Consider the following 19,889-nt stretch of genomic DNA (forward strand, 5'->3'; position numbering starts at 1 on the left):
ACAGAACTGGAGATCAGCCAGCCTTTGTCGGTTTCTCACAAATAATAAAATGATGTCTTCACTACATTCTGCGCCCCCCCACCTCAACCCCAATTACAAGGGCCTAACTTGCCCCAAAGTGCTCCCCACTGTGCCAGTGCTGAAGTGATAACTAAGGATCACATGTCCCAAAAGATGACCTTGGGTGTCCTTGCTCTCACACACAATCTTCCTTCTTCCCACTTGCTTTATAATGATTTCATGCACTGCCCCTCAAGACAGCACACACTGGGAAGTCTTAAAGCCACCTCTCTCACGAATTAGGTGGGATCAGGATTTTCTACTGATTCATATTCCTCTTCTCCATGATAATTCCAAAGTAAGTATTACTCCAGTTTACCATCATTCTTCCTGGCTAACTCTCTCATTCCCGCAGCTTGAGCTACTAATTAATTGTGAGTGACTTAAGAGAGTCCAGGAAGTTAAGCCTCAGGCCTCCTCACACCCGTGTATCTTCAATAAGGACATCTGTAAAAAACACTGTAAGAAATTCTAGTCTCTCTCTCAACTTATGAATACACTCATGACCCTGGCCTTGCTGTCTTGGACTGTAACCTCTTTCCTTTTGAGTTAATTCCTTCTCTGCCATAAATTCAAGTCCACATTGCTCCTCTCCAAATTCATTCCTCTCTGCTCTAATAAACTGCCTCTTATATTTCTGTCTTATTGTTCTGCTCTGAATGTACACCTTTGTCTCAAGAATGCCAGTGTTTCTAAAAGTATTCCAATTATTCCTTGAGTAAGAAGCTCCGGCAATCTCTTCCTGCAAGTGAGTTTCATTCCTAATTTTCTGTATGAACAAATGTCTCTTTAACCATTTCATCCCCAAATTGTGCACCGATTCTGAGGCAAGCAAGAATCAGGGAAAGTCCAGAACTCTTAGAAAATATATGACTTAATATGGTATTCCAGACTGAACATTCTTCTCTTTCTCTGAGCCTTCTCTTCAATTGCAAATGTGTGTAGGTTATCCCCACCCTAGCAGAAGGACAACTAAAACCACCTTCACTGGGCCCAGGAACCACTCATGCCCCTCCCCACTTATCAATTACTAGCTGGGAATCACCAGGCTCTTCCCTTCCCATAGGTTAGCACAAGTTTTAAAAGCACCTGGAGAAGAGGAGCATGCTCTTTCTGCTTCCAGTTTCCACCTGGGCCCACCAAACTCCTTTCTGCAATTCCCTTCCCTAACTTTTAATAAACTTCATTACATCCATCTATCCTGCAATGGATTCTTCCACATAGGACACAAAGAACTTGGAAATCTGATTAGAGACTACACCACTGCCATTAACAGCTCCATTAGATAACAGTGAGTTAGGACACTGACCTTTCATGCTTGTGAAAGTTTCCTTACAGGGCAAACTCACTTAAAAATGTACCATACCATATTCATTCATTCATTCATTCATTCACTCACTCACTCAACCAGCAAAGAGCAAACAGAAGTCATCTGTTGTGTCCTCTGTCCTTAAAGGAGCTTAAAATTCAGATTATACATCCACTCAAAGGCCCCACATATAGTATGGATATTTACGAACTAGAAGAGCCTGTCCGCTCCGGACAGAACAATGTGTACTTCAGTCTCTTCAGCTCAAACTGGTTAGTTCCCTCCCATGACCAATGAATCCCATATTAATGGAAGCGTAACCTTCCCGGCTTTTAAAAATTTGATTGTTCTCAATGTGGAAATCAAGGCATGGTTCTGATTCTCTAAACATTCACTTTGCAAAGAAATTCTCTACAGTCAACTTCTTTAGAAAACCAACTTGTTTAGAACAGGGTAAGCTTTAGGTCAGAGTCTTTTCCAAATCACTCACGATGGCCCTGCTTCCTCCTGCTGCCTTGACTGTGTTGCTTCTCATTTTCCTGAATCAAAAGATGCTTGCATATAAAGAATGTAAATACGGGATCTGGAAACACAGTGGCCATAAAAGACCTGCCAATCACCACAGTGTAAATGTTGGGGAGAAGGTTAAAACTGAAGTTGAGGAATTGTGTATTTCAAAGTGCTTTGGTTCATTAAACAGTCATTTTTCACCTCAAAGCCATTATATCACGGTTATTTGCATTGCTACTGCATAAGCTCTGAGATCTACTGTATTAAAAATGTTTTATTATGTTATTTTATTTCTCCTCCCCAAAGATGAATACACCTTCAATTTTAAAATGAAAATCTTTTGGAAACAAATATTTAGTATATAGAAATTCTCTTCACAAAAAAATAACCCAGACAAGCCATTGGGTTAAAGTGCCTCTGGTAGATGGGAGGTAATGCCAGAGAATTTGCCCAGCATATGCAAAGCTTAGGGTTTGACCCCCAGGAGGGCAAAAAAAAAGTGTTCCTGTCTTTTTCACTGATTCTCCAGAAAATAAATTTAATACATTTTTAGCTTCTGAATGAGAGCATTGTTGTCACTGTAGGTATCCAGAAAGGAAATGATATCTATTAAGAATCAAGCAAAGAGCCATGTGTGGTGGATTACATCTGTAATCCCAGCACTTGGAAGGCTCGAGCAGGAGAGCTGTGGATCAGGAGTTCGAGGCAAGCCTGGGACTACACTTTGAGACCCTATCTCCAAAAAAAAAAAAAAATCAAGTAAAGCAAAACCACCCTATAGTTAAATATTTTAAAGAATATAGATCTAAGTGTCACACACAGTAAGTTTTCCAACAGCTCCTAAGGGATAAGCTGTCAGTGCAGGCTAGTGACCCAGTGCTGGTTACCATCATCCCCGTTCCAAAGCCTGTCCCGACCAGCCACCTACCACTCGCTTTGGCTTCCGAGTAGGAAGGACCATCCTCAAAAGTGAAGATCTGGGACACGCTCTGGCCCAGGTAGGAGGGAGGCCCGTAGTAGGAATGCATCCTGTACTGGGAGCTCACTGCATGACGGTTCTCCGAGTTTTTCATCTGCTTGAGAAAAAAAGAAAGGACACTGTTAGCGTTTGAATGTGAAATGTCCCCCACAGGCTCATGAGTTGCAGGCTTTGTCCTTGGCTGGTGGCACTGCTGGGGGGAGGTGATAGAAACTTCAGGAGGTGGGGTGTAGCTGAAGGAAGTAGGTCACTGGGTGGGTCTTTGGGCATATCTTGTCCCTGGCCCTTTCTGGTCTGTGTCTCTCCTTCCTGTCCCTCATAAGGTGAGCTGCTTTGCTCCACCACACATGCTCTGAGGTGCTACCTCACCAGCTTCCATGATATTCAGCTTCTTCACGGCCCAGAAACAAGAGACCCAGCCAACTTGGTACTGAAACCTCCAAAACCATAAGCAGAAATAAATCTTTTCTCCTTCTACATTTTTTCCTCTCAGGTATCTGTCCCAGCGACAAAAGCTCTGACTAACACAGAATGAGACAAAGGTTGTATTTTACAATTACTACAAGAAAAGCTAGAACTGTGGATGCCCAAGGTGCCTATTCTAGCTTGAAGTGCCGGCAACAGCATCCCTGACAACCCCTCTGGTTGGGAACGATGCTCAGCAAGCAAGTGCTAAGGAGAGCTGGGCAGAGAGGGAGAGGGGTGCTTAGGGGACAACAGGCTGCTAGAAGGCTGCCTTGCCTGTTTGGGTTGCCCCCCAAAATACACTGTAAATGTCAATATGCAAACCATGTGTATGAATAAGCTACTGTCATTAATGGGATGCTTAACTGGCTCCTGTCACTTGGTGTCCCATCCCCACCTCTTATGCTTTTCCTGCAGCAAGGCAGGGAAGTCTGGGGTCTAGCTTCTGAAGGTGACCTGGATTCTGCTGGAGGGCATGTGAACTGGGATAGGACAGCAGTGGGGAGGGATGTGCATGTCATCCTTCCAGCAGCAGTGGCAGCTGACACATGGGCCTGGCAGTTATGAGACACAGGTAGCTTTTATGCAAAGAGCAGTGTTACGTTGCTTTCTGACCTCTCACTCAAAGCTCAGAACATGTGCTCCCCCTCCCCCGGCTCAGAAGGGGTCCCACCCTCATGTTTCCCAGCCCTTCTGATGATGGTGGAAGGGCTGCTTCTAGAGATGTCTATGATTGTTGATTTCTGCCTGGACCCTGGCACAGACATTAAGCGTTTCGCTTGTGATCACATCTCATGGCAAGAGCAGAGCTGAACTTTAGATATTGACAAAGCCTTTAAAAAATTAAACTGGTATGCTAGGGTTCCCCACCCCCGCCCCAAACCCAAGGCCTCACGCATGGTAGGCAAGCTTTCTATGGCTAAGCCACACCCCCAGATTTTTGGAGAGTATTGTTTGTTAAAAATAGTTTTATTGTATTTTTAATTAGTAGACATTAATAACATGAGGATATGCAGTTTTAAGTATAAGCTATTCTAAGGGAATGTAAGCCATTTATGAGTCTGGGGCTGAAACTCAGAGGTACAATACTTGCCTAGCATGTACAAGACTGTGTTCAATCCCCAGCACTGCAAAAAAAAAAAAAAAATTAATGAAAACATGGCTGCATTTCCTCCTGTAATAGTTGATTTGGAAATCCCATGTTTAAAAAGGAAAAAAAAGTAAAGCCAATTATAATCAGAGTTAAGGCATAATTTCAAAATCATGTTTTTCAACCAAATGTTTAGAATGCTGTGTGACAAAGAAAATGGTGCTAACTTGACAGCACTTGGCAGGGAAAGTGAAGTACCTCCTCAATGTTTTCTATGAACGTAGAAAACCCACACAATTTGAATATTATGGCATCACTTGGTGGAAAGGCCTAAATCGCTGATTTCCATGATACTGTGAGCCTCTCAAAGAACTGTACCCTGGTGACTCACTCCTATAATCCTAGCTACTCAAGAGATCAGGAAGCAACCAGAGAATAAAATCAAGCCAGACGGGGCAAAGAGTTCTCCAAACCCTATCTCAAAAATACATGGCAGAGTGGCTCAAGATGAAGGCCTTGAGTTCAAGCCCCAGTACCGCCAAAGGAAAAAGGAAAAAAAAATTGGTTTTAGATCCTCCCCACTTCAGATGTCTGCTCTGAGAGGTGGATTGTTGTCTGTTGGAAAAGCAAAGCTGACTCCATTACAGGCGATTATTTCAAGTGAGGTTTACCTGGACAAGTTCTCTTTTTCCTTTCAAGCTTGTTTTTCAAAATATATACAATGGTATGTGTTCCAGGTCAATCATCCTGATTTTGTTTTCAACCATGACATAAATCTGTACTAAGTAAGAGGTCAAGCTAGCTGTTCTTAGAAAATTGCCCAAGGGAAAGAACTGGTTGCTACCCTCCAGAGAGAGCCTGAGGTCAGGAGGGCCCATTAGGGAGCCGTGAAATCATTTAAGTAGTAGTAACTACAACAGCAGTACGGTTACCAATTAGACCAGTGCTTCCCCTGCTCCCTTTACAGACACACAAATAGCCCCAGGATCTGTTCAATGGAGAGTCCTTTATGGTAAGGCTGGGGGAGGGGGTGCTGAGAATCTGGCAGGATCCCCAGAGATGCTGAATCTGCTGGTTCCCAAACCTTGCTCTGGGGATGAGCTGAAATAAGCAATCTTTTCTCTCACACTTAGGAGCTCATGACCAATCTTCTAGAAGATTCTTCAGCAACTGTTCACAACCATCAAGTTTCCAAAAGGGTGGAAGTTATGCAAATAGCAAATGTTTTATTTTCATTATTTTCTTTCTTTATCCGTACAATTCCCCACAGCTCACAGATTCTTTTTCCCAGGCCTGCTGACTTCTGGAAGTGCTGCCATGGTAACAGCAAACTCCTAGCACCCTTCTAAGTGAGGAATGGGTTGGGCCTCCATCCTGGAGTCTAACACAGTCTTGAGTAAGGAGCACTGGATTAGCAGCAAGGGGCCAACTTTCAGAGTCAGAATGCCTAACATGACTAATGGGGCCTCCCCGCTCTGGGTGCTGACCCAGTCACATCTCCCTCAGGTGGGACAGTATCTGCAAGTCAGTTCTTCACAGAAAATTCTTTTATTTTTCCCTGTGTGCAAGGAAACTGACAGGACTAGAGTGTGCAGGCTCTGCAAAATCCAGATTTTTCTTTCATTATGAAAATTTATACAAACATCTTTTTTGAAATATTTGACAATAAACGTTCACTATGACTCCTCAGCAGGACTAAGCAAGCTTTTTGCTATAAGTGACTATTTCAGGGATCTCTAGGCTACTGGAAAAGGAATGTGCATGGCTGTGTCCTAAAAAACTTTATTTATAAATATGTGCACTGGTTCTCAATCTTGACTCTCACTGGAGTAAGGGAAGTAGGAGACTCAGCTTTGAGGCCTGGCTCCACCCCTAGAAAATCTGATTTAACTAGTCTGGGATGTGGCCTAGACCATGGGTAATTCTTACATGTCACTGTGCTTATCTAAAATTACCAACCCATCTCTACGCACCTGAGAAATGAGATCCCAACATTCCCCAGATCAATGAAAAAATGCAAAAGTCAAGTCTGACAAGTAGACTGGTCAATTGTTACCAACCCCAATATGTATTAGAGCACCTGAAAATTTTTCAGATAAATGGCAAGTTTTCTTAAGTAAAGCCTACTGGAAAATAAACACAATCTCACAAGCATTCCTATGCTTATTGCTCCCCTTCAATTCATTATTTGGAACTAGGAATTGAGTTACTTGTACTCATTTGGTTTCTCCTATGAGTTCCCAGGATCACTGCGCTACAAAAGACTTCCAGCAAAAGAAGAAAAAATACGAAAGGTCAGACTCCATTTGCGATAATGAAAATGTGAACTTGTCCATTAATCAGCTACATCCAACTCAAAGAAGACTCCACAAATAGCCACGCTATTTGAGCAGACGAAGAGGAGGTCCTCCGTGTTTCTAAAAGCACGAAGCTAAAATGGAATTGCGGTTCACCCAGGAAGCCCCCAAGAAGGTTGGTAGGATGAGATTTACTACTCTAAATCAACTCCTGATCCCTTCTAACTTAAAAAAAATCGTAATGCTGGTACTTTAAGCTTAGACAAAATGGACAAATAGTGAATGCTTTTAAACTCCTTATTGTAAACTAGCAGCTCTCAATTGTGGGCAGTTTGATCCCTTGAGATGCTTTCTACTGTCACAAGTAGGAGAAGGACTGCTATTGGCACCTAGTCGTAAAGGCCAGGGAAGTTTGCCATCCTCCTGTGATGCACGGGACAGTCCCCTCATACAGCCAGGTTCGAGGCCAACATGTCAGCAGTGCCAAGGTCGAAAAACCCTGCCTTAAACTAGCCTACTGCCCTTGGCTCAACCCCTCACCTCCAGCTAAAAGGAAACAGCCATATTTACTGAGGGACAGAAGTTATACAAACAAATTAGAGGAACCAGTCAGTTCTGCTAAAGGAACATATTTTTTCCCTTTATACAACGCTATTGTTTCTTCTCAAGATTTTTTTAGTCCTTTATATCAAACAAATAAGCAAACCAAGGAAGAACTTAAACCCTAGGATTCTACTGAATTATGACTGTCATTATTAATAGCATGTGGTATCTGACTACCAAGAGGCACACTCTATAATCTTATTACCTGTCCTAGTCTCTGAAGGAGAGTACGACCCACAGATGAGCTGGATGGGCCGAGAACGTGCTGCTGTCGGTGTTAACCCCAGAGGAAACCTAAGAGCTCAGGGGGTTGTTTTATTTGTTGAGAAACTGCATCACAATAAATCTGAATCATGTATTTCCTTTCATATATCTTAACCACTCTATTTTATAATTACAATAATATACCAGCAAAACGTAACAATGTTCGACCTCATTTCCTTATAAAAAAAATTCCTGAATCCTATTCTCTGGTTGTCTGTTAATGTTTCAGATAGGAAGAGTGTCTGATCTTACACTGAACTGAACTGAACTTTCCTTCCAGGTGAGGGGCTAAAAGGCAGTGAATATTCTAGTTGTTCATTCAGTGCACCTCAGCTATGTAAGATCAGAGTTGAGGGAGAAAGGGAACAGCTGTCGTGAGAAGAGTCCTACTGGAGAACAACTGATCCTAACTGCAAAGGTCCCACTGGCGCAGATATGTGGCTTACAGTTTTTCAAATTTTAAAAAAGCACCTTTTGGGTGACCCTTTGGGTTTTCTGATTGGGAACCTTTCCATAAAAGAAGGCAGGACTCTTCACAGACTGTGGAATTCCAGGTCTTCTTGTTGGGGCTGACTTTCATCTTCATTAAATGATTTCTTTGTTGTTCACAGAAGCTTCTTTTCAATCCATCTGAATAGGATGCCTGTTCCCATGTTCACCTAATTACACATGTGCTGTCCCAGCCTGCCAACCTTACCTGTGCAAGGTGCTTTACCCCCAAGGCCACATTCACCTACTAAAATACACACCTCATTCACCGTCTGTCTTCAAACACTTCCCAGCTGGAAAGATTTATTTTAAATATACAGGCTAAAAGGGAGAGCTATTATGCACACATTTCAGAGATTACTGAACCACCAAAGGCCAAACACGGAGTCCTGTGACGTGGAAGATTCCCCACACTCCAACACACAGCTCCCTACTTGATTTCTCTTTCTACTCAGCCCTCAAAGGATGAGTTTAGGCTCTCCTGAGGTGTTGCCTTCCTGTGCTGCACTGACCTCATCTTCTCTAGGGTGGTCATGCTACAGAATGGCAGTGTACTTCAGTGGATCCACAAGAGAGGAAGGGCTGATCCTTCTGGAACAATCTCCGGCTGGGACAAAGTCAGTGTCCTCCTCATCTTTAGAAATCTATGCAGAATCTTCTAGCCCCTAGGTCAGAATCTAAACTTCAGATCCTGAGTTCTCAACAGAACTCATGCACAGCCAGACATAAACACAAGTTACCATTAACGAGTAAATCAACAGGAGACGAGAGAATGAGCAAAACAGCTGGAGAAAAGAGACAGGAAAAAGTTTGTATCTTGAAAACCTGGTTAGTAATTATCCAGACATAGGACTCCCCACTCTGGCTCACCCATCAAGTCACCAAAGGCATTATACAGCGTCTCTTCAGATCGGTGAAGGGGGCTGGGCTGGGGACATTCCTCATATGATTTTCCTGAGAACACGTTATTTATTGACCAGAAGAAAAAGGCAATTTCAGAGGAAGAAAATGGACATTTACCGTGAAGTACCCGAGACTCGTCTGTTATCTCATGAGTCCTCAATTGAGTAACTGTCAACACAGGAAGCAACTGCTCAGAGGGGGCCAGTAACACAGGGCTGCTCCAAAGGCACTAGGTACAGGAGGACTCAGAGCAAAGTCCTGGACACTCCTGATGGGTCTCTCTACCCACACCAAGCCATCTTTCTCATTTAAATGACAAAATCTGCATATTATAAAGAGTTACCACCCACTGCCCCCGCCTCTTAACAGCCCAACTCTTCACATTTTTTTCTGCTTCTGCAGCAAATAAGAAACTTAGAGGAGGGAATGCAAAAAGGAAAAGATGCCTATAACCACACATTCAGGAACTTTGACTTTAGGACCAGAAGCATCAAGAGGCATCCATATCTGTTCCCACCTTGATGGACAAACTTAATTAACCTTTGCTACTCTGTTCCAACCTGCTGTTTTAGACAAAGCTAGTGACCCAGAAACAATATGTTACCATCAGAACCTCCACGGCAGCGACACCAAGAGATATAGCCCTATCAGCAGTATGGAGAAATAAGCCACTAGAATTAGCTGCTCTAAGAAATATGGATTATATTCATGTCACACATGAGCTGTCAGAAACATTAAGATACTTTTAGCATAAATCAGCAGTGTGAAGGGTATCTTATATGAGTCCTGAACATGATAGACTGTCTGGAGGGCAAGGTGAGGCCATCTGGAGCTGCCTTCCAAGTGGGAGCACAGCACATTCTCACATATTCCCCCAAACTATCAAAAGATTCATATGCAGGCTGGTGACCACTGGTAGACACGGCTAACTCACGGGTGGCACAAAAATGCCCATCCCACTCCAAGACCATGATGGAAAGAGGCTAGCCACCTCCATGTAATTCAATGACACAACAGTGATGGAAAACAGGTTTCCCTAAGGCACACAGAAGTAAGTGTGTGTGTGTGTGTGTGAGTGTATGTGTATGCATGCCCTTGTACAGAAACAGGCCTGAGAGGCAGGATGGGTAAGAGATTCTCCAGAATTTTCAGGTCTCATACAAAGACCAAGAAATGTGATCTGGCCTACACGGAAGGCATCCTGGGAAAAAGGGGCCTCTGCAATAGGCAAACCTTGGCTCACACTGCAGCTCTCCTTACCAGTTGTGTGATAATGCCAAGTGATTACGTCTCCCTGAGCCTTGCCCACACAGGAGGCTGACAACTGGTGACAGGGCTGGCTCAAATGCTGAGATAGACTAGGTGAACTGAAGAGCCTGGTACTGCAGGGCTGCCCAACTCCTGTCCTGCTCGCTCCTTCCCTTCCCCTCCGGGATAGTCAGTCACACTCAAGGGCCCTCTTCTGAGTACGCTATCAAATGATTCGGACCAAAAAATCTTCCAGTTCCATACAAATTATTTTATCAAGTACATACGCAGTTTGGTATTTGAAAGAAAAATCAGTTCTCTAAAATTTTTCTATGTTTCAAATTTTTAAGAGTTGAAAAAACAACTCAAGATCCTACTTTTGTCACTATTAAACACACATGCATATAGGGGAAAAAGTTCCAGGTCTTCATTGTTTTCTGGCTTTGTTCAAATATTCAAGATTCAACTTGAGGCTGTCTGCCTTTCTTCTCCCATTATCAGTTGAGAAAACTTGGAAATGGCCAAAAAGAATGTTTGTGAGAAGGAATGTGATGAAAAAAATAAGCCGGGTGCCTGTGGCTCACACCTGTAATCCTAGCTACTCAGGAGGCAGCGATCAGGAGGATCACAGTTCGAAGCCAGCCTGGGCAAATAGTTTAAAAGACCTTATCTCAAAAAAACCCTTCACACAAAAGGACTGGTAGAGTAAATCAAGGACTGGTGGAGTAACTCCCCAGGACTGCAAAAAAAAAAAAGGGTATTAAAAATAAAATGGGTTGGGCACAGTGGCTCACACTTATAATCCTAGTCCCTCAGCGGGAAGAGATCTGGGAGATTCCAGTTGCAGACCAGCCAGGGCAAAAAGTTCTTGAGACCCCATCTCAACCAATGGCTGGGTGCTGTGGTGCACTTCCATCAGCCCAGCTACAAACATAAATAGGAGGATTGAGGTCCAGACAGACCACGTGAGACCCTATTTCAAAAATAACCAACACAAACACACACATACAAAAGGACTAGGGGGGCTTGGTTTAAGTGGTAGAGTGAAGCACTGAGTTCAAGCCCCAATACCACCCAAAATAAAATAAAATAAAAAAGAAAAAATAACACCATTTTTCCTTGATCCTCAATCTCCTTTGAACCCCCTCCCAGGAGGTTGTTTATCTCAAGGGTGACATCTCCAGGGCCAATACTAAGCTAAGGGCAGGGTGCTGATCTCATCCTATTCCCAGCGCAGGCACTAAGGGTACATGGTCTGTAGAGAATATTTTAATTACAAAACTCACTGAAAGTCAACCTACTTTCCATTGTCAACACACACTGGCAATGCTGAACAGCAGTGGGGGTACAATATTCCTCGTCACCCTGCCTTTGCTACATGCTGTACACAGCCCGTCTTTCTACAAGCTGTCATAATTCTCTGAGGAACCCTGCAGACTGACAGCAACATGACTACAGGATCGTGTGTGTCCTCTGTTCCTTCTCAATTGTTCCACTGTACGCTAGCCCTTGAAGGTCCACCACAGCACCAGGCCTGGAGTGGGAGCTGATTAATGAAGGAAGGAAGGAAGGAAGGAACTGGAGATTCTTTTTATAACTATTCTTTCTTTCTCTTGTATTTCTAATATGGTATTTAAAACCAGGGCAAACTTGTCTCTGTTATGCATTCCTTTGATTTGGGTCTTTATTCAATAATGAAGAGCACTTAACAGACCATACAAATGTGGCCCCCCGAGGAATTTGAGAATCACTCATCCATGTGCTTAAACATTCTGAAAAGCAACTAATTTTATATCATGTTCATATCTGCTTAGCAGGGAAGAAAAGGTAAGCTAAAAGGGCAAACGTAAATACATAAGATTTTAGCCACAGCCCAACCAAATCAAATCTGAAAGCGTTCACAAACTGCGATAGAATTAGCTCACGTTCAAACAGATTACAGAATTCCCAAAATACTGTATTATTTACTAACTGATGCTGCTGTGGCCCAGCATAGGTAATGCAAGAACCTGACAACAGACTGGTAATAGACTTCTCTCCGCCTCTAGTTCTAGGTCACTGCAGTATACCAGCCCTTCTTCACAAGGGGTTCAGAGTTGATCCAAATCAAACGGAACTCACATTAAGAACAGAATTGAATCTGTAGAACAGCCTAGAACTGATGCACATCTCCCAAAGGTTCCAGAAGATCTCAGGTTACACTTTGTCTGGATCTCCCAGGATGCTCCTGGACCACTTTAAGCCAGTCTGAGACGACTATCCCTTAGGCTGCCCCAGGCCTGGTTCCTGCCCCTGTTCTCTTGAGACAGGGCTGTGTGTTCCCCAGGGAACAGAGGCCAGTTCAACCTTCTGGAATCCACTTATGTTTAACTAAAATACTCTATAAAAATGTCTGTCTCGTGTAAAGCTGTAGCTAAGAGATATCCCTCAGCCCCACCTTTCATCATTGGGCCCAGCATCTGAAACACCCAACACCTCTCCTCCTTGGCTTTGGCTCCAGACAAAGAGCACAAGACAGTGATACCTTCGCCTGCCCTTGTTACACAAGCGGAGTAAAGTACTAAGAACATATGTCAGAAGGAAGGCGTTGACAGAGGAAGAAAATGTCAGGATTAATACATTACCATGAAACAATTGCCTACTTAGAAACTCCAAAATAAGCAACTACAGAATTATTAGTATTACTGAGTTTTAAAAAGTGGCCAGATATAAAAAATGCACATGGTAATAACAGAACAGGTATTAAAAGAAACCCTTCAGGCATCCACAGAAGTATATGCCTCTGTGCTTCACCTTTAAGAAACCAAATTATGGTTGTTAGCCCAAACAGCCCAAATAGCCTTACCTATTTTCCACCCTTTTCCTGAGAAGTTGCTTTAAAAAGGTTTAAAACTGGATGTCTTTAGAAATTCCTCTGATGGCTGTGTGCAAATGCTGTCACTTTCTCCTTCTGGAGGAAAAAGCCAGTGATGTCTAGGTACCAGCAGAGTAGCCAATCGCCAGTCTGCTGTAGGAAGGGAAGCCCGTGCAAGAGCAACTTGCACACGATGACTATGTGTGCTGTGGATGGACACGCAGCCTCGTGGACCACAAGATCATAAAGCGAGCACCTAGTGGCCAAGGGAGGAAGACCAGGTCGATTTGTCAGTCAGGTCACTTCTACCTTCTCAGGCCAGAACTTCTTGGGAGCTGAGTGACCAGAGTTGTGTCATCCTGAGGATTTGTTGGTGGAACTGAGTGGCCTGAGGTGGCACAAACACTGATCTGATGTCTCCTTTTTTTTCTTAAAAACTGAAGTGGGTTTTCCATCCTACTGCTTCTCCCTTCCATCTCATTTCTTAAAATTAAAGAGTATGTGCCAGTTAACCATGGCGGCACACACCTATAATCCCAACACTTGGGAAGTAAAGGCAGGAGGATGCAGAGTTCAATGCTAGCCTGGGCTAATAAGACTCTCCAAAAAAACAAGCAAGAGAATATTTGCAAATAATGATGGCGAATTTCAAATGTTTCCATGGAAATGGAGTCAGATTTAAGCCTTAGCTGCAGTCCCTATGGGACAAACACAGCACAGCTGTGGACAGGGCCCCTGTCACCTCCATACATGCCATGCTGGGGAAGTCACTTGTTCTGGCCATTCTTCTTCCTAACAGGTTGTCTCAGTGCTAAGCCACATTAAAGAAGGAGGAGACAGCATGACAATAAAGGCCCACTCTGGCTGTTGGATCGAGGTTTGAGAATACAGCAGTCAGGCAAGCAGTCAAAGGCAGTGGCTTTGTCAAGTGCCAAGCCTGGCCTTTGGCCCTCAGAAGATTTAGGGTTCTGGCATGCCATTCCAGAAATGGCCATAAGGGGCGCCTGTTCTGTGCCAGGCTAGGATTTGCTTCTTTCCTGTCTGTATCTCAGTTCAAACACAGGACTGCACGGGTGACCCCTAGCTTCCCTCCACCTCTTCTAAGTGATAACAGCAGCTTTCCCCCAAGCTACTTCCCACAGTTCCTTTTTACCATTTTTATTTTAATTGATACATAATTGTACATATTTATAAGTACCATGTGATGTTTGCACACATGTCCACATTGTGCAATGGTCAAATCAGGATAACTGGTGTATCCATCATGCCAAGCCCATGTCAGCTTTTGAAGTGAGAACATCCAGCATCCTCTCCTGCAGCTATTATAAAATACACAACAACATACTGTGAATAACGGCCACCTGTGCCTTTCTCAGATTCTGTTTTGTTCAGGGGCTGATCCTAGCACATACCTTGCTGTTGGTTCATGCTTATTTAACAAATGAATGCATTTCAGTGAGGTGCATAATCAATGGGGAACCATATCCAGGGACATCTCGGACTGTAACCAAAGTAACCAACCACCAGGAAGAAGGAATGAAATCACCTAAGCTGCCATCTGGCCATGCCCTGACCAGACAGGAATGGAAGTGTAGATATCTGGTGGCACAAGCTTCAGGAAAACCAGCAAGAGGACGCCTGCTGCAGACGGAAGGCGATCCCAGGCACAGCTCGGAGTCCTCCCGTATTTATTTCTGCTCACTTGATATGCACCTCTCCCTTGTCAACCTGGTACAACATGTTTATTTAAGAGATAATATTGCTGTGGAGGAGCGCACAAGGCAATAAACAGCTTTTGCAGGCAATTATTGAGCTTCTGGTCAGCGGAACCAGCCATTCATCGTGAGTTTGTTCTAGTGTCACAAATGTTATTCCTGTTTCACAACAGGACAGGAATCTATGATTGAGTCACAAATCTCAACAGGCTGGAGGCAGACCAGAAGCGATTAAAGCAGCTCTCAACGTGCAGGGATTCACACGAAAGCACGCTGGGATTCTGGAATGCTGTCCTAAAAGATCTCGCTCCCTTTCTTTTTTCCTCTGACTCTCTTCCCATCCCCTTTTCCTTCTCCCTCTCCTCCTTTCTCCCTTTCCCTTTTTCTTAAAATGTTTTGCTCTTAGTAGGTGCTAGGTGGCTTGTTTGATTTTTTTTAGGGAGACTTGCAGGAAGTTTCAACTCTATTTAAAAAAAAACCAAAATCCATGGATTCTTTATGCCAATAATTTAATGTCCCAGCTACTTACCGTTGAGAGTGTAGCTTATAAAATTAATCGCCTCTACTAGTCAGTATTTTCTAGGAATCAGAAAGGAGCTCTTTGTTAAGAAACATTTACACTTCTCCTCCCCTGCCCTCGCCTCACACAAAATGGCCAGGGAAGGGGGATAAAGCATAAAAGGAAGACTCCGTCCAGCCAAGTTAGGAGGCAAGTTGGGTTATAACAACAGAGGTGTCTTGCAAAAGAAGTGGTTTCCAATTCCAATCCCTGGGCTGAACATGGGGAGACCAAGGACACCAGGGCCACAGAGAGGAGTATGCCCAGGTCAGCTGAGGGGAACCTCCCACAAAGGAAACAGAAAACCAGGGCACAACCTTGAGAGCATCCCACCCACCCTCCCAATGGCCAAAGAGAAGGGTCAGAGCACTTTCCAGAAACAAAGAGCAAGGTGAGGGACCCTCTCCCTCCCATCCTGTTCTTAGCACCTCTACTTAGCTACATGCTGGTTATAAAGTGACCTGCCACTCCTGTCCCTTCAACATTAGCTAAACACGTCATCTAGTAAGTCTTTACTATTTACTTAATGCATCTTTATGACGTATGTCTTAATGAACACATTTTATACTATTATTATAATCCGTCTGAGGGGGTAGCAGGTAGTCAGGCCTGGCACTTACTGGGTCGGCGCTCTACCTCTTGAGCCACTCCACCAGTCCTCTTTATTACAATTGCTATCTATGCTTTACAAGTTCTGTCTCCTAAGTGAATCAAATTCTTCCCCAAAGATGTAAAAATCATTCCATATACATTCCTACTTGGTCCATATTTGTGTCACAGTTTCTAAGTAGTAACTAAAATGCACATTATTTATACCCTATCTTGTGATGAGGGACCTGAAGTAGCTAACTAAAATATGCATGAACAGATGGCAAAGGATTAAATAGATTTTAAAACAGCATGACCAAGTGGAAATAATGAGAACTGAAATAAATTCATTGCAGTTAATATCAGCATAGCACTGCATGGTTTACGAAGACACTCTCATATACTATAAACCATCTCACTTTTGTTATCACACTGTCTCATGTATCCATGTAATAACTCAATGAAGGTGATACTATACCCACTTTACAGGTGAGAAAACTGAGGTTTGGAGGACCAAGCATTTTTTCTCAGTGTTCCATAATTAAAGGGCAAGTTAGAGCTGAATACGACCTCCTAGTGCTAGAACGTAGGCTCCTTAGTACATGCCATGTTGTTCCCCCGAAACAATAGACCTTGCCAGCAAATAACTGGGTGTTGGGCAAATCCCTTCAGCTCTGGGCCCCATTTTTCTCTGCAGCACAATAGGAGTGAATTAGAACTCTTAGAATCCATTCTGTTGATTAGAATCAACACTGCACTGATTCCCATCTGTTACTTTGAACACTGATGGCTAATCTCTATGTTTTCTCTTGTTTTAACGTAAAAATTTATTCCCAATAGAACTAATTTTGTGGGCATGACTGAAAGTTTTTTAAGCAAAGCTTGTGTTTACACTGAGTTACAAGATTAACCCACAGACTCATAAAATGCTAGATTTAGAAAGGATGGGGAGGCTACATGATGGCGTCCCTTCATCCAAACTATTAGAACCATTTTTTTGTTACACACACATTGCAGGTGAGCCTACATGTGCTTTACTGATAATCACACTCGCAGAAAATTCCAAGAGGAATTTCAAACAATGAAGAAATTCGTCATATTCTAAATACTGATGGCCAAAGCTACACATTTCAGGAAAGCATGGGGGTTCTGTGTGAAACCACCTGAAGTAATCATGCATAGCACTATTCTAGAACTTTCTGCTTATTTCTGATTTCCCCAAGTGAAGAAAAACAGAAAAAAATTCCAAGATCTCCAAAGGAAAACAGAAGGGCTTGGATAGCAATTCCGCCCCCTGAAGAACTAAAGAAGGCCTGAGGATTTGGATGGAGTGCATCCTACAGTCTCTGGAGGTCCCTCGAACAGAGGTCTTCTGGGAGGCAAGCTCCCCAGCCCAGAGTTTGTTGTAGACCCAGAGGTAACAAGATAGGGCTGACACACACTTCAGGGCCAGACGTGTGTGGATTCGAACCCTGGCTATTCTCCTTGGTGGTTACATAATCTTGGATAGGTCAGCCCTCTGAGTGTCAATATCCTTACCTATAAAAAGGCCAAAACCATTTGCCTCTTAGGTTAGTGAGAAGGACTGACTGCTTAATAAATGACAGCTCTCATTGCTGATGTTATAAACTGAGAGCTATAGTAAAACAGAGGGCCAACAAAGCAACTTGTTCTTGTGCCTACCTAGGGAATGAAAGCTTAAGCCTGGGCATCTGGGAAAACAAACTGTCATATGAAATGATGCCCCGTGTCTCTCCTGGGGCTCTAACTGAGATGCCTCTCTTCAGTCTGGTAACCTATAGGAAGGCACTAAGCACCAAAACTGTGTGTCTCCCACAGGACTAAGAAAGTTCAGCCAAGGTTTTACCTCCTACTCTGGCCAGCACTTACTCTAGTCTGAGCAGACTCACCCAGGAATCTCTCCCAGGATGCAGCAGGAGGCAGCTCTCCTGGACCAGGCAAGGGGCTACTAGATAGCATCTGTCTCCCCAGGCTGTCCCTTACCAAGGGACACCCAAGAGAATCCAAAACCTCAGGCATACCTTCACCAGGCCTTCCAGAAGAGTGAGAATAAATGCCACTGTGTCAGGCATCAGCTGCTGTCTCAAAGGTTCTGCCAGGAGGAAGGGGAACAGATGGCTTAGGAGATTTCAGGCTCTGCTGTAGAGTTGATTTGAGATGGCTGTCTTTCCTTCAGAAAAACATCTAGATTGTTCTTTCTCATCCTTCATCAACTAAGCCAACAGGTTCATGGACTCTGCCATCTACTTTATCCTCAAGATCTGGAAGCAGCTAGAAGATTGGGACTCTCCAATAGCAGATGCTTGTCCCCAAGACTCAGAAACTCATCAGCTGGGGTATTGTTTGTTTAATCTTTAAGATGCTTCTTTCTCCTTCCTGGAGGACAGTGTCCAATAGAATTCAAACTAAATCCTGCCCCAAACCATAAAATCCACTGCATTTTGAAAGACCAACTTAAAAGTCCAAAAATCACTGCATTTCCCTAATGCCTATAACAGCTGTATAATGTCTGTCAATTCTACTACCCATGCACTTTAAGTCCCCTTCAAAGTATGATTCCAAAAGAAGAACATTCAGGAAAGTTAAGGAAGTTTGTAGCTCCAGGGATGAAAGCTGACATTTTAATATGCTCAAGAAGTCAGATTCCTGAACATAGCAAGAGAACCCAAAACAGGGGTCACTTGAATTATTAACAACCTCCCCATACATAAAAACAAAAAAGCAAAATTAAATAGAATTGCCTAGAGGAAAATTTTCATTCATACTTTTTTTTTCAAATACTAAAAAAAAAAAAAAAAACCCTGAACTCTCAGGAGGAGAAAGTAGAATAGCGGTTGCCAGAGGCTGGAGGGTGGAGGAAGTAGGGAGATGCTGGTCAAAGGTTACAAACGTCCAGCTACAAAATGAGTAAGTCCTGGAAATCTAATGTACAGCTCAGTGATCATAATTAATAGATATATACTTGAAGAATGCCAAGAGACCAAATCTTCATTTTCTCACCACACGCACAAAATGGAGGTGATGAGCACGTCAACTGGCTTGATTGTGGTAAGTGTTGCACAATGTTTACACACATCAAATCATCACACTATATAACTTAAATATATATATATAGATAGATAATTTATTTGTCAATTATATCTCAATAAATCTGGGGAAACAGAAAAAGGGAAAAAAAGGAAGTCAAAAGACTTGCACTGACTCCCAAATATACATTGCATTGTTTTGGAATCAAATCCCAGCTGATAAAGCCTGCTGGGATCCACACTGGGGACAGTCCTCATGGTCAGAGCATCTTTTGGAGCCTGGCAGTGGGAGTCTAACCTCTCCTGAATACACATTCCAGGACACACGCATCTGTGGCCATCAAGCCTCTGAGTGCTTTTGGTGCCTTGAATCTGCTAACACACCAGCCTGGTGGAAATAGTTATAGCCGAGGAAGCAGAACAGGTCTAGACAAGCTCTTTCCCTGATAAAGCAAAATGCTCTTGTTTTACTCCAAACATTAAAAGCTCCTGACAGCATACTCTTAATAACAGTATGAAAGACTAACCTCCATTCGTAGCACAAAATGCACCCAAGTTAGCCTGGCTCAGCAGTGACCTAGTTCCTTTTCTTACCTTTCTTCCATGCAAATACGCAGATCATAACACTTTACCTTCCTGAGGTGCAAATTTGTCAGGAAGATTACTGCCACCAGAAGGCTGCACCTAGCTTTTTTTTTTTTTTTTTTGACAGTACTAGGATTTGAACTCAGGGCCTCATGCTTGCTAGGCATGAGGTAGGTAGATGCTCTACCATTGGAGTCATTCTTCCAGCCCTTTTATGTGTTGGGTAATTTCGAGATAGGGTCTTTCAGAACTATTTGCCTGAGCTGGCTTCAAACCATGATCTTTCTGATCTATGCCTCCTGAGTATCTAGGATTACAAGCGTG

At 43.3% G+C, this 19,889-nt stretch overlaps 1 protein-coding gene across 1 annotated transcript in view; it reads right to left on the minus strand.

Moving 5' to 3' along the window:
• Dmrt1 (doublesex and mab-3 related transcription factor 1) overlaps nt 1–19,889 on the minus strand; it is a 98,787-nt gene that overhangs the window by 39,194 nt on the left and 39,704 nt on the right. Inside the window, exon 4 of the mRNA XM_074052644.1 lies at nt 2,808–2,952. Within this exon, the coding sequence (XP_073908745.1) occupies nt 2,808–2,952 (145 nt within the window). The remainder of the gene's footprint in view (nt 1–2,807; nt 2,953–19,889) is intronic.

Source organism: Castor canadensis, chromosome 13 (assembly GCF_047511655.1).
Source record: "Castor canadensis chromosome 13, mCasCan1.hap1v2, whole genome shotgun sequence".
NCBI classification, from domain to species: domain Eukaryota; kingdom Metazoa; phylum Chordata; class Mammalia; order Rodentia; family Castoridae; genus Castor; species Castor canadensis.